The 24,274-nt window shown below is 36.8% G+C and overlaps 2 protein-coding genes across 2 annotated transcripts; both read left to right on the plus strand.

Moving 5' to 3' along the window:
- The first annotated feature begins 439 nt into the window (after positions 1-439).
- On the plus strand, positions 440-7,323 carry LOC145725028 (L-sorbose 1-dehydrogenase-like). Its single transcript, XM_081973549.1, has 9 exons — positions 440-629; positions 2,276-2,491; positions 2,554-2,663; positions 4,448-4,597; positions 4,652-4,946; positions 5,347-5,494; positions 5,549-5,740; positions 5,798-6,128; positions 7,040-7,323. Exons 1-9 carry the CDS (start codon positions 455-457, stop codon positions 7,247-7,249), a joined length of 1,827 nt encoding a protein of 608 aa, XP_081829675.1. The 5' UTR covers positions 440-454; the 3' UTR covers positions 7,250-7,323.
- Positions 7,324-10,452: 3,129 nt separating this feature from the next.
- Positions 10,453-18,204, plus strand: LOC145725019 (glucose dehydrogenase [FAD, quinone]-like). The gene is made up of 9 exons (XM_081973537.1): positions 10,453-10,688; positions 12,290-12,505; positions 12,568-12,677; positions 14,082-14,231; positions 14,286-14,580; positions 14,998-15,145; positions 15,200-15,391; positions 15,452-15,781; positions 17,928-18,204. The coding sequence occupies exons 1-8, from the start codon at positions 10,511-10,513 to the stop codon at positions 15,762-15,764; spliced, it is 1,602 nt and encodes a 533-aa protein (XP_081829663.1). The 5' UTR covers positions 10,453-10,510; the 3' UTR covers positions 15,765-15,781; positions 17,928-18,204.
- The last annotated feature ends 6,070 nt before the right edge of the window (positions 18,205-24,274 follow it).

Genomic DNA, 24,274 nt, shown 5'->3' on the forward strand with positions numbered 1-24,274 from the left:
TTTTTTTATTTTTTTTTAACTAAATTAAAAACTCAATGAAGTGTGTTCTTAATTAAGAAATCAAATGAATACAAAAATCAAATATACAGTTATTATTTTTTCTTCTTAATATAGAATATACTATTACCGCATCCGGTACTGAAAAGTGCACTTTATCGCATTGTTGGTTTCTTGAGTTTTTTTAGAGAAATTCAACATTTTGACCGATACTTGGTTGTTGATCAATTTGTTGAACTTTTAGATAACAAAATGAAAAGAAAATCAGTCTTTTTAGTTAAAACTTAACGTGTGCGACAGTTTAAGCCAATAAGTATATGCAAATGTGATAGGAGCATTAACCCTACATTTTACGTTTGCATTTTGATAACAAAAAAAATCAGGTTGTTTTGGTAGAATACTTATATAAATATGAAAAAAAGGTCATAACGGGACTATTCAATGATTTCTCGACGAGATGTGGACGCTACTTTTGTTCATACTTTGCATTCGGGCCGTTGTTCCGTTTGGAGAAAATGCGAATACTACGCAACTAGCTGAAGAATTGGAAGCATTAATAGAAGAAGCGATCAACTATGAACCTCCCGATGACTTATCTGAATACCTTAACGCAACTAACAAAGAACCAATCGGTAAGAATTTTTCTACATTGATGAATGATTTTTTTATGAGTTTCTGACAATGCTAGATTTTTCCTAGCAATTGTTATATAGTTTCTGGCAATGCGTGATAGTTTCTAGTAATTGCCAGAGTTTTTGGCAAAGCCAGATAGCTTCTGGCATATTGCTAGATTGTTGTGACAATGCCAGATATCTTCTGGCAATTCACAGCGCCTGGCATTGCTAGATAATTTCTGGAAATTGTCAAGGATTCTAGCATTGGCAGATAGTTTCAGGCAATGCCAGATATATTCTAGCATTGGCAGACAGATTCTGCTAATTTCAGATTCTATAGCTTTGTCAGATAGTTTCTCGTAATTGTCAGATAGTTTTTTGCTATGCCAGATAGATTCTAGCATTGGCAGATAGTTTCTGGCAATTGTCTGATAGTTTGTGGCAATGTCAGATAAATTCAAGCATTGGCAGATAAATTTTGGCAATTCCAAATAGATTCTAGCTTTGGTAGATAGATTCTAGCATTGCATATAGTTTCTGGCAATTGTCTGTCGGAATGCCAGATATATTCTAGCATTCACAGATAGATTTTGGCAATGCCAGATAGATATCTATCATTGTCAGATAGTTTTTGGCGATTCCAGATAGATTCTAGCATTGGCAGATACATTTTGGCAATGCCAGATCGATTGTAACATTGGCAGTTATTTTCCGGAATTTATCAGATAGTTTCTGGCAATGCGCCAAATAGATTTTAGCATTGGCAGATAGTTTTTGGCAATTCCCGATAGATTATAGCAATTGCAGACAGTTTCTTGCAATAGATAGTTGTCAGATACATTGTAACATTGACAGATAATTTCCAAAAATTGTTAGATAGTTTCTGGAAACGCCAAATAGATTTCTAGTATTGGCAGACATTTTTCGGTATTTGCCAGATAGAGTTTGGAAGTTAGGAAGTTTGGCAGATAGGTTCTAGCATTGGTAGATACTTTCTTGCAATGCCTGATAGTTTCTGGCAATTATCAGATAATTTCTTGTAATGTCAGGTAATTTCTGCTAATGTTAGATTGTTTCAGGCAATGCCCAGATAGTTTCTGATAATGCCAGATAGTTTCTAGGCAAATAGTTTTTGGCAAAGCCACATAGCTTCTGGTTTTGCTAATTAATTTAAAAAGCATTGGCAGATAGCTTCTAGCATTCCCTTACAGATTCTGGCATTTCTAGATAGTTTCGGGCTATTATCAACAAGATTACTATGTACCGGGTGATTACCTAAGACAGGACGTCAGTTGTATTGAGAAAGTAAAATTGATTTGAAAAACAGGTTTGAATCAAAACATTTATTGTGCACTCCATTGTAGAACATATACAGCGTGTTCTAAGCTAATCGTGTCTGCCATTTACATAGCTGTCCAATTTCCATATTTTTAATTTATAAATTTATTAAAAGAGATGCTCTTCATTTACTTTATTGTTCTTGTAATTAAAAAACCTTTCCAGAATTATCTTTCGACTGTCTGGTCGTAGACAATTATTCCTTAAAACCACTTGCGGAAAGTGACTTTTACGCACACTGATGCTCAAAAACATGTTCTTTGGGCACTTGACTTGCGTAAAATATCACTTTCCACACTCGTTAGGAAAATAATTAATAATTTCAGAATATGGAACATACGATTTTATTATCGTGGGTTCGGGTCCGGCCGGTTCGGTTGTAGCAAATCGATTAACTGAAATTGGAGAATGGAAGGTTCTACTTTTAGAAGCAGGCCCTAACGTAACCGACCTAAATAAGTTATTGTCCATGTACGGATATGTTGCAACCAGCGAAGATGAAATGGGATACGTAACAGTACCACAAACTTACGCTTGTCAAGGTGGGGTGTTTAAGCCAAACGTGCTAAAAGTTTTAAAATTGTGAGGTGTGTTATAATTTTAGGTATGGAAAATAAGCAGTGCGCTGTTAGGGGTGGTAGAGTTTTAGGAGGGACGTCCAGTATAAATTCGGGATTTTACCTTCGAGCTCATCCCGGTGATTTCCAAAGATGGGTAAATATACACAAGTGATTTGCAAGAAACTAGAATATTGTCACCACCAGAAATTCGTATTATTAAAAATACATTCATTGAAGCAGATATTCGGAATGACTACATGAGGTCTGTTCGGAGAGGCAGTCCCTAACTGGTTTTCAACTCAGAAACAGTAAATGTCAAGTTTCATTGGAAGCTGATAACAATTCGGTGCTGGGTAACCGGGTGCGGCCGATTTTTCAAATCGATCAAATTGCTACGTTTACAACCAGGGTGTGCAAAACGAATTTACACTGCAAAAGATTGGATCGGATATCCTGTGGGAGGAAAACAGTGTAGAATCACACACCTAGTAGATCATTTACTACATAGTAACCCACGATAAACTGTAGGTCCCATCCAGATTGGCCAAGCAGCGAAAAGGTGATGTAAAAAGGAGCAAAAAAAATGTCATTGTCATGCTCACGTGACTATGACGTTTTCTGACTTCGGGCCAATGGATGTATCTATTTCTCTGATTACTAGTTGGAGATTCTCTCTACGAACAGACCTATGGTGTTGCACGAGACTGATGACATTGGCACTGGTTCTGAACGTGATTATACAGGGTGGTCCAGTTCTAACTGTAAATAATTCACTATTCGTGAAAAATCGTTTTTTTTGCTTTTAACTGTCAGACCGTTGGCCCAATTTTGGAACAAGTACTTATGAAAGGAATACTCGTTATGTGACACTGTGAATGACATTCGTCAAAATAGTTTAGAAGCGTCGATATAGGGATATTTTTTATTTTCCTACTCTATTTTCTACGCTCACTGGATATTATTTAAAAATGACAAAAATGTCTACTTGGGTTATTGTATTTTTTACTTTAAAATGGTTCAAAGGGATTCAAATCTGGTCATCTGTGAGGATTACTAGTTAATTTTTGACCCTGAAAATTAACTAGTTTCAGGGTCAAAAAACAGGATTTTTGGACTAATTTTTACTGGCGTTCATTTTTTCAGACTAAAGGTCGTGTAAAACTGATCATTCAAAAAAGATCGTGAAGAGCCTTTAAATTAGATTTTTCAAACCGAAAACAGCCTTGAAGAACTAAAAACAGTCTAGATTTCTGAGAAATACTCTCATTTTTAACAATATGACGTGTCTAGAAGGCAATTTAATAGTGACAAAGCTTCAAATGTCATTTTTAAGCCTATGGAAAATGTAAAAACTGTTTTTTATGTCAAAAACTTGGTTAAGATAGCATTGAAACTCAATTCTCCAAGCTGAAAGCTGTTTTAAAGTCCTAAATCCAGTCCAGAGTTCTAAGAAAATGAAAAGCAAAGTAAAACAATTTGAAAAGTCAGTCTTAAAGTCATTTTTTATGGATCTAATGTCAATATCCTGTATTAAGACTATTTTCTAAAATATTAATTAAAATATTGAAATGTGTTTTTAAATTATGAAAACTTTTCGATGTCACTTTTCATTGGTTCAGAGTCACTTTTTGGTGTCCAAGTCAATTTTCAAGGTTTAAATGTATGAATTTGTAGTCCAAAAATTCTAGAGAAAGTATTTTTTAATGTCTACAAGTCATTTTTCAGTACTAAAGTTTGTCAATTTATCTGAAAACTGTGACAACTGACTACAAAGACAGTTTTTTAGCCTCTCAAGTCAATTGTCACAGTTTACAAGTCAATTTTCAAGACTAAATTCTTTCAATTTGTCTGAAAACCATGCAAACTGGTTACAAAGACAATAGTTAAGCTTCCTAAGTCAATTTTCACCGTTTCAAAGTAAATTTACTGGTTTCATAGGTTGACGTGTATGGTGCGCAAAACTGGACTTGGGAAGAAGTGCTGCCCTATTACATTAAATCTGAAAATGTCACTTATGAACCCAGAGACGATGAGTACCATGGACACGACGGCTATTTGACTGTTAGCAATGACGTGGACTCTGAAATGGTACTATGAAAGGGTTTGTTACATAAACCGATTTGAACTTGTTACATTTTCCAGACCGAACCATTGCTAAATGCCTTCTACGAACAAGGCTTCAGCTATGAAGATTTCAATGGGGTGGCCAGTGATGGTGTTTCTAGGATTGCGGTGACTATGAAAGGAAATGAACGCGCCAGTGCCGTCACCAGTTTTATTAACCGTGCCCTAAATAGAACCAATTTGGAAGTCAGCATTAATAGTTACGTTACCAAAGTGATTATAGACGATGATAAGGTGACCGCAACAGGAGTTATCTTTGTCAAAAATCAAACTAAATACATTGCCTATGCCAATAAGGAGATTATAATATCAGGTTAGAAACTAGTTGAGTAGTGTTCTTCCATTTCCACAACGTTTAACGGTTTTATTATTCTTCTCCTCTCCATCCTGACCTTAAAAACTGCTCCTCTAAATAAATCTGCAGAAGCACAACCATTCTCACAGATTCCGCAGCCAATATATTCCCCTTTTTCCCAGATTATCAAGTGGAGTGTCTCATATTTTGAAGCCTGCATTATGTGACCCAGATAGGTGATCTTTCTTCTCTTTAACACCTCCAAATACTCTTTATTCATTCTGTTAGGCACTTCTGCGTTGGTCATGTTCTCTGAGCATTCTTATGTAGATCCACATCTCAAATGCCTCTATTTTTCTTTCGTATACGTTCTGTTAAGGTGTTCTAAAACGTTTTTATTGCTATAATTCAATTTTAGGAGGGCCTTACAACTCTGCATTTCTGCTGTTACATTCGGGTATAGGGCCTAGCAAAGACCTGGAAGCGTTGGATATTCCAGTAATTGCTGACTTACCGGTAGGCCAGTATTACCAGGACCATGCGTTGTTCTTAGGGTTTTACATAAAGTAACAATTGTTCTGATGTAACTTCAACCAAATCTAACACAACGTGTGTTTCAGAACTAACCGTACTTTATATAATTATACTTTTTTGGAGCAAGTGAAACGTTATCAGAATCATCTTAGACCTTTAACAAACCAGGCGAATGTGGTGGCTTGGTCGAGCTATGGTGACAGTGCGGGTAGGCCCAATATCGAATTGGCGACTTTTGAGCCCTACGCAGAACCAACTTCTGTTCAAAAAATGTTCAGGTAATCGAATTTCTTATTGTATCTGGTTAACCCACAACCCGTATTGTTGTTAAACAGGTTCAGTAACGCAACAGTCGATTTTATGGAAGGAAACGAAGAAACTGACCTATCCCTCTTCGTCGCGTTGTTTCATCCAAAGTCACGTGGAACGATCACTTTGAAATCCAGCGATCCCAAAGATAAGCCCTTAATCGATTCCAATAACTACGCAGATCCTGACGATGTGGAAGTAATGCTACAAGCTATAAAAATGACTTTAGCTTTGAAGGAAACTAAAACCTTCCGTAATTTTCAAATGCAACCAGTTCTTCAGGATGCTCCTGGGTGTAAGGGCAAAAAGGGCTCTAGAAAATGGAATATATGTGCGATTAGACACTATGGTTCTACGGTAGGTTTTCAATAGCTGTAAGTATTCATATTTTACAATATATTTTATATGCGCATGCATATGAGTACATTGAAACTATAAACTAGATGTATGTACAAAAAAACTGAAAATGTACCTTTAGGGTCAAAAAATGAATTTATGCCCTCGTGCCATAAAATTCTTTTACCACCCGTTGCATACCTACTTTTTATTAAAAAACAAGGTAGATGGTAGTGGAACACAAATACATTTAGTCTATTATTTGGTTTGTTGACTATTTCTTCCGTTGTAGACGTACTAGTGACAACCGCAAGTGTGTTTGAAGACAGTAAAGCTTGCCAAAATTAAAATTTTATTTTGAATTGAATCCTCTGTACAGGGTGGTCTATCATGAATCGTCGCAATCTACTATCGAAGAACCGTAATAATGACTATAATTCTGAAAATATAGTGATGTACCGAAGTCCATGAAGGCAGTTCATCTAAATTCTAAAATATTTTCAAAATTGTGACAGTTCCGGTTAAACACCTTGTACATTGTTTCTTTTTTGAACCTATTTTATGTCTAATTTCATATACCTATTTGTATCCGTTTCTGAGATATTTAAGTACCGTTTTGTGTGAAATTTCAGATTTTCTAAAACACACATACTTAATTGACAAATTGATATTTTCAAAATCGATATCATCCAAAAATGACAGTAAATCGAAATACCACAGTTCCTTCACCACATTTTCTTGAATTTTTTGTTCTCTCTCATATGATGTGAGAAAATCATTAATTTTCTTTTTAATTAACGAACATTTTATTGGTTTCTTTATTCACTTTTTTAAACTTTGATATTTTAAAGGATCCATAACCTTTCTTTGGGCATTCAGCTTTTCCACAAACATTTTTGTTTTACTATAAATAATAGATAATTTTTCCACAGTATTTCCATCCAACCTCAGCCAATTTGATGGGAAATGACACGTCCAAGTCGGTTGTGAATCATCGATTATTGGTTCACGGATTTGTGAATTTAAGGGTGGCAGATACTAGTATTTTCCCTGAAACTGTTTCGGGCCATCCACATTCCACTTCCTATATGACCGGCGAACGCTGTGCTGACTTTATCAAAGAGGACTACGGCAAATTATAATAATAGATTGTATACCAATAATATAGGTATTATGTATTTCTGGTTTATCTGAGATAAATACAAGTTTCATTTAGTGGTGTTGTATGTCGCTACCACATATTATTTCAACCATCAGTTATTTTAAGAGCTACAGTTCAATATACCAATTTGTAAGTTTTATAATCCTCTTTTGATCACCCTATTTTAAGTGAAAATGCCAAATAACTGAGTTATGCCTGTTTCCCCGACACTTTCAAGCCGATTTTTAATTACAACTTAAGCTGAGTTGAGGTTTGAATGTGACAGATCAGGTGCAAAATAACACAGTCTATACTAAACTTATCTATATCAGTTTTTAGGTGCCTTGCTACCTTCTTTGGATCACCTGATAGCATTTGTAGTAAAAATGTTAAATAACTGATTTATTTAACCGTTAATACAGAGTGGACTGAATTTGACACTTTCCACTTTAACACCCTATAAATTGGTGATTTTAACTGTTACAGGGTGGTTAAATTACCTTTGAATTCTTCTTTTCACCACCTTTTGCAGTGTCTATAGTAAACATGTTAGATACCTGAGTTATTAAGCATAAATACAATAAATACCTACTTGGGAGACACTAGAAGCACTGAGAGTTGGAGACTACTAAAGTCGCTAAGACAAGATAACAAAAGGAACATAATATCACCGATAACCCTAAAAAAATGGGATGATTTGAACTCCAATTAGAATAAATTATATAGAGACAAAAAATACTTGTAAGCTTTTAAAAAATGGAAAATCTGCTGGACCAGGGAATATACCGCCTGAGTTATTTAAGTACGGAACCGACAAACTTTTTAAACAACTTACCAACTTATTTCAAAATTGCATCAACGAAGCGGAAGTACCTGACAAATGGAAAAGAAAAGCGGAAGAACAAGCCGGCTTCAGAGCGGGAAGAATTACAGTGGACCACCTCTTCTGTCTCATTGAGGCAAAATAGCATTTCAGCAGGAAGTACACCTCTACTATATGTGGACCTAAAAAAGGCATACGATAACATCCCACAAAGCAAAATCTGGGAAGCCCTAGAGAGGACTAACATCAACTTAATTAAAGCCATAAAGAATCTTTAAATGACGATACAACTAGAAATAGCAAAAAGGATATCAAAAGATTTTAGAGTAGATAAGGGTCTGAAGCAAGGATGCTGCCTTTCACCGACGTTGTTTAAAATATATCTGGAACAAGCTTTGAAAGCATGGAAACGAAAGTGTAAAGATATGGGCATTCCACTAAATAACACAACTTTATATACTTTGAGCTTTGCAGACGATCAAGTAATTTTGGTCCAGGACTACGAAGACCTGGAGTATATGACCCGGAAATTAGTTGAAGAATATACCAAATGGGGCCTTGAAGTGAACGAAAAATAAAACCGAATATATGTGCATACAACAAGAAGTTATCCTCGAAGATACACAACAGAGAATAAAACCCTGCAACAAATATAAATACCTGGGAATGTACATTACGAACAACGGTACCAAAATCCAAGAGGGCAACATCCAGAGACGTAGAGTCATCAACCTTCTAAACAGTGTATTATGGGACAAAAGCATATCGAAAGTCAATAAACACCAAATATACAATAGCATCATCAAAAGCATAATCACATACGACAGTGAAGTGTGGCAATTAAAACAACGCTCAGAGAACTCGTTAAAGGTAACCGAGATGGACTTTTGTAGAAATCAAGGTCGGAAAGGATCCGAAATGAACGGATTTAAGAAATTATGAATGTCATACATACAGTAGTAGAGGACATACACGTGGCGCAACTCAAATGGTATGGACACGTCCAGAGGATGGGAGAAGAAAGACTACCCAAGCAAATCCTTAAGTGGACACCACAGGGGAGAAGAAAAAGAGGGCGACCCAGAAAGAGCTAGAGAAGCCAGCTATGGCTCATTTTGTATCCTCTTTTTAATGGCGTTTAAGTGAAATCTATAAGAGTTCAAATAAAAAACTAACAATCATTAAAAAATTGAAAAAATGCTTATTTTTACAAAAAGTGCAATCTTGAGAATTTTTTTTTCTCCATGGAGGTTCCAATGCACAGCAAAGGGCAAATTAATACCAAAGAACCTTAAATTAGATGAAATAAGTACAAAAAAGCACTTTAAAATTTTTCATTTATCAAAAAATTTTAATTGTCTTTTTTTACTACTTTTTGAAATTTAATACCTCGGTAACGTGAGGAGCTACAGAGGTCAGCTTTGGCTCATTTTCACTGACTGACAGGACTATCAAAGTCACAACATTCAAGTAAAATAAACAGTAATCAACATACCGCGGTAAAGATATACCTTACTTTTCAATGCCAGAAATAGTAAATAATTGCTGAATTAGGTGAAACATAAAACATCAGTAATAGGATAAGGAAATAAGCCTTCAGGACATTTTTTAGGACTCAATTTATTGTGTCATTTAATTTAACAGTTTCTTACTCAATTATTTCGAGAGATACAGTGTGATTCAGTATATTTATTTCTTCTAAAATTCTGTTTTTACCACCCTGTCTGTATAATACTATTAAAATTTCAAATAATAAACTTTAAAATGATAAATTAGATTAAAATATATTGAATATATGACAGTTTTCATTTTAACAGCCTTTAAATTTGCCATTTTGTTAATTACAGAAAAAATAAGTATATCATCTTGTAGCTTTTCAAATCCTCTTTTATGCATTTTGTATACAAAAAATTCAAATTCAAATTTTTTTCTGTCTAAGTCTGGTTTTAATGCCTTCGTTTTCAAAGAAGTATAATGAAAAATATCGTTCATAATTCGTCCAAAAATTGGTTTTCCGTGCTTGCATGACTTCCGGTTGGTCATACGCGCACGGAAAACCTTTATTTTTGTACTTCTAATCAAATACCTATACTATTTTATTAAAACGTCTTGAGCATAAATTTGTTGGTTTTTTGAGTTTTTTTTTTAGAGAAATTCAACATTTTGTGTGATACTTGGCTGTTGATCAATCGGTGTTGTGTAAGCTGACAACTTTTAGATAACAAAAAGGAAAAAAATCAGACAATTTAGTTAAAACTTAACGTGTGCAACAGTTTAAACCTTGTTTAAACCAATAGGTATGTAATTATATAGGTGATTACACTACATTTTAGGTTCCTACTTTGATAACAAAATAAATCATTAACTGGTTGCCTTGGTAGAATACTTATATAAATATGAAGAAACCGTCATAGCACTACTATTCAATGGTTCCTCGACATGTGGACGCTACCACTTTTGTTCATACTTTGTATTCGGGCCGTTGTTCCGTTTGGAGAAAATGCGAATACTACGCAACTAGCTGACGAATTGGAAGCATTAATAGAAGAAACGAACAACTATGAACCTCCCGATGACTTATCCGAATACCTTAACGCAACTAACCAAGAACCAATCGGTAAGAATTTGTCTACATTGATGAATGATTTTTTTAAGAGTTTCTGAAAATGCTAGATTTTTCCTAGCAATTGTCATATAGTTTCTGGTAATTGTCAGATATTCAGATATTTTCTGGCAAAGCCAGATAGCGCCTGGCATTGCTAGATACTTTCTGAAAATTGTCAGAGAGATTTTAGCATTGGCACACAGATTCTGGTAATTCCAGATAGATTCGATAGCTCTGTCAGATAGTTTCTCGTAATTACCAGATAGTTTTTTTGCAATGCCAGATGGATTCTAGCATTGACAGATATATATTTTGGTAATTCCAGATAAATTTTATAGCTTTGGCAGATAGTTTCTGGCAATTGTCTGATAGTTTGTGGCAATGTCAGATAGATTCTAGCATTGCAGATAGTTTATGACAATGCCAGATAGATTCCAGCATGGACAGATAGATTTTAGCAATTTCAGATAAATTCTATACCTTTGCCAGATAGTTTCTGGCAATTGTCTGATAGTTTGTGGCAATGCCAGATAGATTCTAGCATTGGCAGATAGATTTTGGCAATTCCGGATATTTTCCAGCTTTGGCAGATAGATTATAGCATTGCAGATAATTTCTGGCAATTGTTTGATAGTTTGTAGATAGATTCTAGCATTAACAGATAGATTTTGGCAATGCCAGATAGATATCTATCATTGTCAGATAGTTTTTTGCGATGCCAGATAGATGGCAGATAGTTTTTGGCAATTACCGATAGATTCTAGCATTGGCAGATAGTTTCTTGCAGTTTTCAGATAGTTTCTGGCAATACCAGCTAGATTGTAACATTAGAAGATAGTTTCCGGAAATTGGCAGATAGTTTCTAGCAATTCCAGATATAACATTGGCAGATAATTTAAGAAAATTGTCAGATAGCTTCTGGCAATGCCAAATAGATTTTAGCATTGGCAGACATTTTTCGGTAATTGCCAGATAGATTTTGGCAATGCCAATTAGGTTCTAGCATTGGCAGATAGTTTCTTGCACCTAGCAGATAATTTCTTGTAATGTCAGATAATTTCGGATATTGCCAGATAGTTTTTGGCAAAGCCACATAGCTTCTGGTTTTTCTGGCAGATAGCTTCTAGCAATGCCAGATAGATTCTAGCATTGCCTGAGATTCTGGTATTTCTACATAGTTTCTGGCAATTATCAACAACATGACTATATACCGGGTGATTACCTACACTACAACACGTTGGTTGTATCTAGAAAGTAAAATTGATTAAAACAAACATTTATTGTCCACTCCACTGTTGAACATATACAGCGTGTTCTAAGCTAATCGTGTCTGCCATTTACAGTGCTGTCATACATTTTTTGAGGTTTTACCCAACTTTCATATTATAAATTTATTACATAAGATGCTCATTTACTTTATTGTTGTTGTAATTAAAAAACCTTTCTAGAATTATCTCTCTGGCGTTACCGTGCTGGTAGATAAAATATTATTCCTAAGACTTGCAAAAAGTGTCTTTTACGCACACTGATGCTCAAAAACATGTCCTTCGGTCAGTTTACTTGCGTAAAATATAACTTTCCGCACTTGTTAGGAAAATAATTAATAATTTCAGAATATGGAACATACGATTTTATTATCGTGGGTTCGGGTCCGGCCGGTTCGGTTATCGCAAATCGATTAACTGAAATTGGAGAATGGAAGGTTCTACTTTTAGAAGCAGGCCCTAACGTAACCGACCTAAATAAGTTATTGTCCATGTACGGATATGTTGCAACCAGCGAAGATGATATCGGATACGTAACGGTACCACAAACTTACGCTTGTCAAGGTGGGCTGTTTAAGCCAAACGTGCTAAAAGTTTTAAAATTGTGAGGAGTGTTATAATTTTAGGGATGGAAAATAAGCAGTGCGCTCTTAGGGGTGGTAGAGTTTTAGGAGGGGCGTCCAGTATAAATGGGGGATTTTACCTTCGAGCTCATCCCGGTGATTTCCAAAGATGGGTAAATATACACAAGTGATTTGTAAGGAAATAGAATACCGTCACCAGTCACCACCAGAAAATCGTATTGTTACGGTTTTCCCGTGGGTTCACACAAAATCAATTTAACTCAACAATTAATAAATTTATTTACACTCCAAAACACTCCGTACAATAATTAACTCAGCTACTAAAAACACTACTACAATTCCACAATTATTCCACTATTTAAACTTTACCGCGTTCCCAAATTCACTACTACACTACATTACTACGCCGTCGTCGACACCGCTTCTTTTATATTCGCAAACCACGTTCTAGAATGACCGCAAAACGCTTCGCGATTTGCCTCGAATATCAAAGATGCATCCAGGTGTCGCTTCCTAAGTGTGGCCTACTTTAACACGCGCCCGGCCAGATAATGCGGCGCATCGGTTTCATCGAGTATCGAGCATAGTAGGCCCAAACCGTAACAGTATTATTAAAAATACATTCATTGATTCGGAATGACTACATGGTGTTGCAGGAGACTGATGACTGGACATTGTGCACTGCTTCTGGCTGTCTGCTATATTTTTAATAATACGAATTTCTGAACGTGATTATACAGGGTGGTCCAGTTTTAAGTGTCAATAATTCACTATTCGATTTCAAGTTAAGATCGCAGCGCCATTTGAACTAAAATCGGGCAACACGGTTCTAACCTAACATTATAAATAATATGACACTGATGTCATTTCATATTTATGAAACTATAGTGCTAAATTCCTAACCAAAATCAACTTAAACAAACAGAGAAATGACAGCTGGAATGCCCGAAACTGTTTTCAAAACTGATCACCAGAGGGAGTAGGTAATTCTTATCTTGAAACGCCAATAGCCATCAAAAAATAAATTGACATAATTTTCCTGAAGAACGCTTCCTATGGAAGACACAAATTTCAGTTTAAAAATTTTTTTTTGTTGCTTTTATCTGTCAGAGTCTTCATTTTCCCACTCTATATTTTCTACGCTCACTGGATATTATTTAAAACTGACAAAAATGTCTACTTGGGTTATTGTATTTTTTTACTTTAAAATAGTTCAAAAGGATACAATTCTGGTCATCTGTGAGGTTCTCTAGTTAATATTTGACACAGAAAATAGTTTAAAAAAAAACAGGATTTTGGACTAATTTTTACTGGCGTGCAATTTTTTCAGACTCGAAAGTCGTGTAAAACTGATCATTCAAGACTTGTGAGAGTCCAGATTTGTACTGAATAGTCTAAAAACTTGTTATTTAATACTAGGTATAGTTTAAAAATTCGTTTATTCAGACTGCAATTTATTGTCGATTGTCTTCCTTCCTTTCACTACTTCTAAACGATAAATTTAAATACACCACCATATTCCTGTTTTGAAAATAGTTTTTCTGCATTTTTCATAGGTTGACGTGTATGGTGCGCAAAACTGGACTTGGGAAGAAGTGCTGCCCTATTACATTAAATCTGAAAATGTCACTTATGAACCCAGAGACGATGAGTACCATGGACACGACGGCTATTTGACTGTTAGCAATGATGTGGACTCTGAAACGGTACTATTAAAGGGTTTGTTACACAAACCGATTTGAACTTGTTACATTTTCCAGACCGAACCATTGCTAAATGCCTTCTACGAACAAGGCTTCAGCTACGAAGATTTCAATGGGGTGGCCAGTGATGGTGTTTCTAGGATTGCGGTGACTATGAAGGGAAATGAACGCGCCAGTGCCGTCACCAGTTTTATTAACCGTGCCCTAAATAGAACCAATTTGGAAGTCAGTATCAATAGTTACGTGACCAAAGTGATTATAGACGACGATAACGTGACCGCAACAGGAGTTATCTTTGTCAAAAATCAAACTAAATACATTGCCTATGCCAATAAGGAGATTATAATATCAGGTTAGTTTATGAACTAGAAACCAGTTAAGTAGTGTTCTTCCATTTCCATCACAACGTTTAACGGTTTTATTATTCTTCTTCTCCTCTCCATCCTGACCTTAAAAACTGCTCCTCTAAATAAATCTGCAGAAGCACAACCATTACCTCACAGATTCCGCAGCCAATATATTCTCCTTTTTCCCAGATTATCAAGTGGAGTGTCTCATATTTTGAAGCCTGCATTATGTGACCCAGATAGGTGATCTTTTTTCTCTTCGTCTCCTTTAACACCTCCAAATACTCATTCTGTTAGGCACTTCTGCGTTGGACATGTTCTCTGAGCATTCTTATGTGGGTCCACATCTCAAATGCCTCTATTTTTTTCGTATATTCTGTTAACGGTCCAAGTCTCTAAGACACTTCATAATTCAATTTTAGGAGGGCCTTACAACTCTGCATTTCTGCTGTTACATTCGGGTATAGGGCCTAGCAAAGACCTGGAAGCGTTGGATATCCCAGTCATTGCTGACTTACCGGTAGGTCAGTATTACCAGGACCATTCGTTCTTCTTAGGGTTTTACATAAAGTAAGAGTTGTTCTGATGTAACTTCAACCAAATCTAACACAACGTATGTTTCAGAACTGACCATGTTTTATATAATGACACTTTTTTGGAGCAAGTGAAACGTTATCAGAATCATCTTAGACCTTTAACAAATGGGGCAAATGTGGTGGCTTGGTCGAGCTATGGTGACAGTGCGGGTAGGCCCAATATCGAATTGGCGACTTTTGAGCCCTACGCAGGTCCAACTTCTGTTCAAAAACTGTTCAGGTAATTCGGGAATTTCTTATTGTATCTGGTTAACCAACAAACCGTATTGTTGTTAAACAGGTTCAGTAACGCAACAGTCGATTCAATGGAAGGAATCGAAGAAACTGACCTAACCCTCTACATCGCGTTGTTTCATCCAAAGTCACGTGGAACGATCACTTTGAAATCCAGCGATCCCAAAGATAAGCCCTTAATCGATTCCAATAACTACGCACATCCTGACGATGTGGAAGTAATGCTGCAAGCTATAAATATGACTCTAGCTTTGAACGAAACTGAAACCTTCCGTAATTTTCAAATGCAACCAGTTCTTCAGGATGCTCCTGGGTGTAAGGGCAAAAGTACTCTAGAAAATGGAATATATGTGCTATAAGACACTATGGTTCTACGGTAGGTTTTCAATAGCAGTAAGTATGCTTTACAATGTTTTATATGCGCGGGGATAAGAGTGCATTGAAACTATAAACTAGATGTACCGAGTGACCCTATAAGACTGTTCCTCAGCCATCACGACATCCTGTATAACTCAGTTATTTGACATGTTCACTATACACTGAATAAAGTGCTGAAATAGTAGTTTTCCTATTCAGTGTGCAAAGTTATGTTTTCCCACACGCGAATACAGTTAGACGAACGACGCGAAGCGGGGTTCGGATAAGCTTCAAGTGCGGGGAAAACTACTTTGCACACGTGTTAGGAACAATATTTTTTCTACGAATGAAATATTGTTTTTAATTTTATTGATATTAAAAACAACAACTTATAACTATTTATTGTTATTAACAACATTAATGTTAAATGTACAGTTGGTTCGCGTTTTTTAAATTGATCGCAGATTGAGCAACTGAAGGTAAAATACTGGTACTTGGAACTGCTTCACTTTCTTTAGGCTTGAAGGTCAGAATTTTGTTACTTAATCCTTTTTTATAACTTGTGGATTCATCAATGTATTCTTCAGCTACCGTAGTCGATTTCCAACCCCCCAAGCGTTTTATGTCAGTGATTCCTTCTCCAGAATCGGCCAGGAACGTTGCCGATGATCGACGATAACTGTGCCCTGTGTAGAGTTCTGGATTTGGCAACTTCAAAAAATAGCTATTTCAGAAGGCATTTTTCCAAAACTGTTTACTCCAACACATTGCGAAAAACATTTACCCTTTCTGTAAACTAGGAAAAAACGATTGTTTGACTTTTTTGGACGTAGGCCGGTGTATCTTCTGTACAGTTGCAGGTAGGTTCCGTTATGAACTTCTTCTGATATTACAAAGTTTCTTGCTGTATGATTTTTGGAATCCCTAATTTTAACAATTATGAGGTTTCCTTGTCTTCAATATCTGTAGTGGTTAAATTGGCTAGCTCTTCCCTTCGACATGCACCAGCAGTCCGAATATAGTGGCAACTTTAATTAACAGGTAAATTTCATCTGGGTGCGGAGTTCATAAAACTGAATATTTCTTCTTTTGTAAAAATTTTCGCCTTTTTAGGTTTAAAACCAACATTCTGCTTTTTCAGAAATGCAGTGAGCTTATAAAATTCACCGATATCGATGTCTCTTTTTATTTTTATTACATTTTTGAGCATTGACTACTTTGACCACATTGTGTTAGGTTTGAATTTTTTGCTTAAAGTAACAAAATACGCTAAAAGAACCTCTCCTTTTAAGGTTTTTATCCCCTTTTGTTCGCACCATTGGGTAAACAACTCGTACTGTTTTCTCGTATTTTTTCTCCGCGATTGGAGAGGCAGCAATTGCAAACTAGCCATGTTGGCGGCATTTAGAACACTCTTCCGGAAGTTCATCTTCAGTGATATCCATTATTAAAACTAGTTTTTTTAACTTAAATAAGTAAGAATAAACACTGTTGTAGACTTTAAATTGCATATAAATGCGTGTTTGACAATGAGCTTTGTTTCTAAGGGAAACAAGCCTCATTTCAAAGACGAGACAAGTTGGTTTATTTACCTAAACTTGTACGGAAGAATAATGTTGAAAAAAGTCGTGTTTTTTTATGAAACCCCTGAACTATTATTACATTTTGAATTCTACGCAAAATTTAAGCAGATGTTTATGTAGTAATAGTCTAGATAAAACCACTGTTGCAAGGTATAATCAGCATTTTAAAAAGTGTGCGGGGAAAGTGCACTTTGCACACTTTTACGTATGCAAAGTAGCTTATTTGCAAACATTCGTAGAAAAAATTTATATATTTATAGGAACCAAAATGTACCTTTACGGTTCAGTTGTTAAAAGGTTGTTGTTCTTAGCTATGAGGGCCAAAATTTGATTGAATGTAGCTTTGCTGGGTATATCTTGATCATCCAAAATGACAGTAAATCGAAATACCACAATTTTGGTTTATAATCCTTTCATCAGTTCTTTTACCATCTTCTTTGTAATTAACGAACATTTTATTGGTTTCTTTATTCACTTTTTTAAAACTTTGATATTTTAAAGGATCCATAACCCTTCTTTAGGCATTTAGCTTTTCCACAAACATTTTTGTTTTACTGTAAATAATAGATAATTTTTTCACAGAATTTCCATGCAACCTCAGCCAATTTGATGGGAAATGACACGTCCAAGTCGGTTGTGAATCACCGATTATTGGTTCACGGATTTGTGAATTTAAGGGTCGCAGATACTAGCATTTTTCCTGAAACTGTTTCGGGCCATCCACATTCCACTTCCTATATGACCGGCGAACGCTGTGCTGACTTTATCAAAGAGGACTACGGCAAATTATAATAATAGATTGTATACCAATAATATATTATGTATTTTTAGTTTATTTGGAATAAATAAGTTTCATTTAGTGGTGTTGTATGTCGCTACCACCTTCCACTTTAACACCTTGTAACTGGGTTATTTTAAGAGCTACAGTTCAATATACCAATTTGTAGGTTTTAAAATCCTCTTTTGATCACCCTATTTTTATTGAAAATGCCAAATAACTGAGTTATGCCTGTTTCCCCGCCACTTTCAAGCCGATTTTTAATTACAACTTAAGCTGAGTTGAGGTTTGAATGTGACAGATCAGGTGCAAAATAACACAGTCTATACTAAACTTATCTACTGTCCTTAACTTAGCCAATGTTGGGAAAACGGAGAAACAGAATGGACTGAATTTGACACTTTCCACATGAACACCCTGAAACTCGGTTATTTACAGGGTACAGGGTGGTTTAATATACCAATTAGTAAGCCATAAAATCTTTTTTGACCACCAGTGTACCAAATAACTGAGTTATTTAACCATTAAACTGACGTATTAAAACAAATCTTTGATTTGGTCTGAGATAAGTCTAACGTTCTTCACCTCTCTCTACTTCACTTTCTCTCTTCATGTCTCTTCTTGTTAAATAGCAGCTGTTCTTTGCCTGAGACGTTCAATACATACCATATGTCTCAAGATAATGTAAAATGTAAGTACATACTTAAACACATAAACAGCATCTCCACTTCAAGAGTTATGTAATTGAAATATTGAGAATAAAGATAGGAATTACATTAAAAACCATAATCTAACTGAAAAATTACTTATATTATATGAATTTATATTGATTTGGTATATTCTTCAACTAATTTTCGGGTCATATACTCCAGGTCTTCGTAGTCCCGGGCCAAAATTACTTGATCGTCTGCAAAGCTCAAAGTATATAAAGTTGTGTTATTTAGTGGGGATGCACATATCTTTACACTTTCGTTTCCATGCTTTCAAAGCTTGTTCCAGATATATTTTAAACAACGTCGGTGAGAGGCAACAGCTTCAGGACCTTATCCACTCTAAAACCTTTTGATATCCTTTTTGCTATTTTTATTCTAGTTGTATTGTCCTTATACAGATTCTTTATGGCTTTAATTAAGTTCAAGTTGATGTTAGTCCCCTAGGGCTTCCCAGATTTTACTTTGTGGGATGTTATTGTATGCCTTTTTTAGGTCCACATATAGTAGGTGTACTTCCTGCTGAAATGCTGTTTTCTTTACTATCGCTTGGGTGAGACAGAAGAGGTGGTCCACCGTAGATCTTCCCGCTCTGAAGCCGGCTTGTTCTTCCGCTTCAAAGTCCGCTTCATTCATTTTCGATTTTCTTAGTAAGTGTTTTTCCGTATACTCGAGCCATTGAGCATTGTAGTGATATGCCTCTGTAGTTGCCGCATTCTTCTCTCCTTCCCTTCTTGTGGATTGTCGACATATAAGATGTTTCCATTCGTCAGGTACTTCCGCTCCGTTGATGCAGTTTTGAAATAAGTTGTTTAAAAAGTTGTCGGTCCCGTACTTAAATAACTCAGGCGGTATATTCCCGAGTCCAGCAGATTTTCCATTTTTTGAAAGCTTACAAGTATTTTTGGTATCTATATAATTTATTGTAATCGGAGATGCTGTCGTCTGTATTGCACTAGTCTGATCTTCGATTTGAAAGTATCGTCTATTTTCTTTGAAGGGCTTGCTAAAGTAATCATCCCATTTTTCTAGGGTTATCGGTGATATTATGTCCCTTTTGTTATCTTGTCTTAGTAGTCTCTAACTGTCAATACTTCTAGTCCCTCCCAAGTAGGTATTTATTCTCGAACAATTTCTTTCCCATGCGTCGTCTTTCCTTTGGCAGATCATTTTTCGAACCTTTGCTTGGACGTTCTTAAGTGTCTTATTTTGGTTTGTTTGAGAGTTAAGGAATTTATTGTAAGCCTTTCTTTTAACTTCTATTTGTGACTCGAAGAGATTTATATTGATAAGTATGTTCAAAAAAATTTAAGCCCAAAAGCAGTAGTAGGTTTAGTTCCTACTACTAAAAAAATAACCCATATTGCACAGATATTTACAAACAGCTGAAACGTGAATACGATAAGGAAATTTCAATGGCAAGGCGAACGACCTTTAATAACTTTATTAGCCAATCTAACAACAAAAATAAAGCCTCATGGAAATTGATTAATTATGAACTTATGTATTGGATAACAACTTGAATGCGGTGGATTGTGAGAGTTTGAACTTACACTTTGCCACCGTGACTGACGTTTTGTTGGATAATCTTTCTGTGCAGAACTCGGTGGGGCGCACAGCTGATAAGCGGGCGTCGGTTAGTAAACACTCTTTCTACTTCCCTTACGTAACATATGAAATGGTATCCCAAGCCTTTACAAAGTTGAAAAATTCTTCGTGTTTACATATTTATAATTTTAATAGCGCGCTAGTCAAAAATACTGAATGTTTCTTGATACTTCTCTTATCACATCTATACAACACCTCTTTAGCCACCTCTGTTTTTCCCATGATGTTTAAGCGTGCCAAAGTAATTCCTATATTTAAAAAAGGTTCAAAGTCTGACTTAAATAATTACCGTCCGATTTCAATTATTCCTATATTTGGCAAATTATTTGAAATTATCTTAAAAGACTTAATTCTTGATTATTTGCTTGAGGTGTCGTTCTTTTGCGCAGAGCAGTTTGGGTTTCTGCCTGGCAGGTTAAGAGATCAAAAATTCATCATCTCCCTAGAGCAGATCTCGATAGAGTTCAGCCTGCAGGACCGTTAGTGTTTGTCCCAGTCCCTCAGTCAGACAGACCCCCGCCTTGGCACAGAAAGTCCTCGCTCCAGTCCCTTTTGAGGACTTTGAGCCATCCGTAAATCAGCAGAATATTTCATCATTTATTGTGAAAAATTCTGTATAAAGAAGTATTCCTAATCATAATAAAAAAAACATATTTTTCAATTTTACCGGTTTGCGTGTTAGATATCATTAAACCAAGAAGAAAATTGCAGCTTGTGATAATACTGGCAACGTCGGACGGGATCATCAAAACTATATCTATCCTTGTTCTATTATTTAGCAAAGATTGGTGACATTGGTGTTTTCATCATAAAACGTCCCAACTATAGGTAATTATTCCATTCGTCTTGCTTCTTCCCACGTAAAGAATGGTTCTACCAGAATTCTCTCTATTTACCAATTTTATCAAATTAAGGAAGGCAGGTGTAAAGGATTAAGAGAGAACTGTGCAAGCGTTGCGCGCTTTTATATCTGGCGTTGTGAGGGGCTTGAAAGGGGTGATCAAGTGCAGTTATCTCTTTATGACGTTTCAAAGGCATTTGATTGCGTTGACCACACCCTGCTGTGTGGAGAAACTGACAAAGATCGGTTTTGGCCCTGCTTGTCTAAGGTTTTTAGAGTCTTATCTGCTAGACCGCTCTCAGTGTGTCGAGGCAAATGGAAAGCTGTCCTCTGTTTTGTCACTAAAACGAGGTGTTCCGCAGGAATCAGTTTTGGGTCCTCTTTTTTTTTATAATCTTGTAACGTTGGTTTTCGTTAGTATTTTAAAAGGTGGGTCAACGGGTTTAACATGAAATTAGAGGAAATTAACTGTAAAAACTTGTATTAGGGTAACTACTACAGCGTTATTGTGCACTTTTTATAAGCGGGAACTTAGTCGACTGTCAACAGTGTCAACCTACTTCTTAAAATCTAAGGTTAGAGCGTACTCCTCTCTGCGCGTAGGAGGGCGCTTAGATTACACAATAATAAAAGTATATGCTACAGTCTCCCCTTTGCACCACGTCAAACGTCCGCGGATGTGGGGCAACACGAGAATAGTTCAAACACTAGTCTTCGACACAACACGGGCACCTCCTCCTCTTCGTCAAAGTCCTCTTGCGGCGGCCCTCAGTCTCTTGGTGCCTGAGTGGAGTGTCTGGTCGTCTACAAAGCTCTGATTCTGAAGAAGCCAACTCTTCATGGGTATCCTCTTGTATTGGATCTTGCTGTTAGTACTTAGACTTGCGGGTTGTTGACCAGGTGGTCGCCCTCTTTTTCGTAAAGGTATCATTGGGGTTGGTCTGTTACCTTCAGCTTCCTTGTACGGTGTGAACGCAGACACATGGTACTTCCCCAAGGGAACGTCTGGTCTCTCTTCGGAAGCCACAATGTAAGTGGTTGGGGTCACAACTTTCATTATCTGATATGGTCCATCTCGTTTCGGAGTGAATTTTGCTGTAAATTTATGGCTGGCATTGGACAAATTATGTGAGGTAATTAAGACCTTGTCGCCAACATCATAACTTTGGTCTCGGCGATTTTTGATTCTTCGCTTCAGTCCTGGCATCTTGCGTTTTCTCGTGAGTCTCTCGAGCTTTCTGAAGGGTAGAACTGAGGTTAAGCAAGTAAGGAGTGATTTGACACACGAAAATTATCATTTTCAATGATTGCGCGCATGTCACGGGTCACGTCATCGGTAGTTCGCAGTTCTCTTCCAAATGTTAGATATGCTGCAGTGTAGCTGGTGGATTGACACACAGTAGTATTCATGGCAAATCTTACGGCTGCCAGATGTTCTGACCAGGCTGTGTGCTCCTTGGAAGTTAGGATGGCCAGACGGGTTTTCAGGTCGCGGTTCTTTCTTTCGACGGGATTAGCCTCTGGGTGATAGACCGGTATGAGGCTTTGTTGAAACCCAAAAGCGTGCGCCACTTGCTGCATAAGGGCTCCGACGAACTGTACGCCGTTATCCTGATAACCTTCCTAGGTACACCATACCTTAAAATCACCTCGTCTATCAAGCAACGAGCGCATGCCTCTGCAGTAGCTGCCTTCAAGGGAAAATCTCCGTCCACCGACTCGCTGCATCTTCCACAATAAAAATCCAGCGATAGCCTTCTGTAGTCTCTGGTAGCGGTCCGAAAAGATCGACTGCTATTACTTCAAACCGTCGAGCTTGCACTGGGGTTTGCAACAGACCGGCAGGCTTTAAGTTGGAAGCTTTAAAACGCTGGCATTCGATGCATTTACTTACATGTTCCGTTATAGTTTTACGCATTCCAATCCAGAAATATCGTTTTGCGATGCGTTGGAAGGTTCCTTCTATGCCATAGTGTCCAGCGGTGGCTGTGTCATGGTATTCCTGCAAAACCTTAGTTATTTGAGAAGTTGGTATTACTATCTGGGGTTCTTCTTGGTCAACTTCTGGATTATAATGGTAAAGGACGCCATTTGATAAGATATAACCGCGATCAGCCCACTTCTTAAAATCGACAGAAGTTGAAACAGCTTCTAAACCATCGACAATCTTTTTCAAATCAGGGTCTTCTAGTTGTTCAGCTCGTATTTCTGCGGCTGTTCGTGTAGGTAAAGTGACACTAACAAGGTTACTTGTTCCCTCTGTCTCTTCTCTAGGTGGTCGAGACAGGGTATCAGCAATCACGTTCTTTTTACCTGGTATGTAATCAATACGCAGATCATAGGACTGTAGGTTTAATGCCCATCGAGCTAATCGTCCTGTAGGTGTCTTTAGTGACATCAACCATTTCAGCGGTTGATGGTCGCTCTGAACGTAGACTCTAGAGCCTTCAATATAGCCTCTGAACTTACTGACTGCCCAGACAACAGCAAGCGCCTCTCTCTCTGTGGTAGTATAATTTTGTTCCGCAGAAGTGAGTAACCTGGAGGCATACTCCACGGGTCGCTCATCCTCAGCCTCCCCCTGAAGTAGACATGCTCCGAGCGCGTAGTTACTGGCATCTGTCCGTAAAATGTATGGCAACGTTGGATCAGCCTGTCTCAATATAGGGGCGGAGCTTAACAGGGTCTTAAGCTGGTGAAAAGCGTCGGATTGGGCGGTTTCCCACGTCCATGTAGCGTTTTTCTTTGTCAAAGCAGATAATGGTTTTGATATTTGGGCAAATCCATCTATAAATCGTCTAAACCAGGAACAAGTCTGCAAAAAGCTCAGCAATTGCTTAATGTTGTTTGGGGCTGGCATATTCATAATAGCAGATACCTTGTCATCATCGGGTTGGATTCCCTGTGGCGAGATTATATGACCTAAATACTTCACAGAAGTACAGCAAAAAGTGCATTTGTCACGGTTCAACTTCAATTTAAATAGATTTAG

The sequence above is a fragment of the Ips typographus genome, linkage group LG2, assembly GCF_016097725.1.
Source record: "Ips typographus isolate SLU linkage group LG2, UJ_Ityp_2.0, whole genome shotgun sequence".
In the NCBI taxonomy this organism is placed as follows: domain Eukaryota; kingdom Metazoa; phylum Arthropoda; class Insecta; order Coleoptera; family Curculionidae; genus Ips; species Ips typographus.

Excerpts from the sequence above, each read along its gene's own strand:
- LOC145725028 (XM_081973549.1), top strand. The coding sequence starts at position 455 with ATGTGGACGCTACTTTTGTTCATACTTTGCATTCGGGCCGTTGTTCCG. Across the intron at positions 4,598-4,651 it reads ATGACGTGGACTCTGAAATG|ACCGAACCATTGCTAAATGC; the intron begins GTACTATGAAAG and ends TACATTTTCCAG. Across the intron at positions 6,129-7,039 it reads TTAGACACTATGGTTCTACG|TATTTCCATCCAACCTCAGC; the intron begins GTAGGTTTTCAA and ends ATTTTTCCACAG.
- LOC145725019 (XM_081973537.1), top strand. The coding sequence starts at position 10,511 with ATGTGGACGCTACCACTTTTGTTCATACTTTGTATTCGGGCCGTTGTT. Across the intron at positions 14,581-14,997 it reads TAAGGAGATTATAATATCAG|GAGGGCCTTACAACTCTGCA; the intron begins GTTAGTTTATGA and ends ATTCAATTTTAG. Across the intron at positions 15,146-15,199 it reads TTCTTAGGGTTTTACATAAA|AACTGACCATGTTTTATATA; the intron begins GTAAGAGTTGTT and ends CGTATGTTTCAG.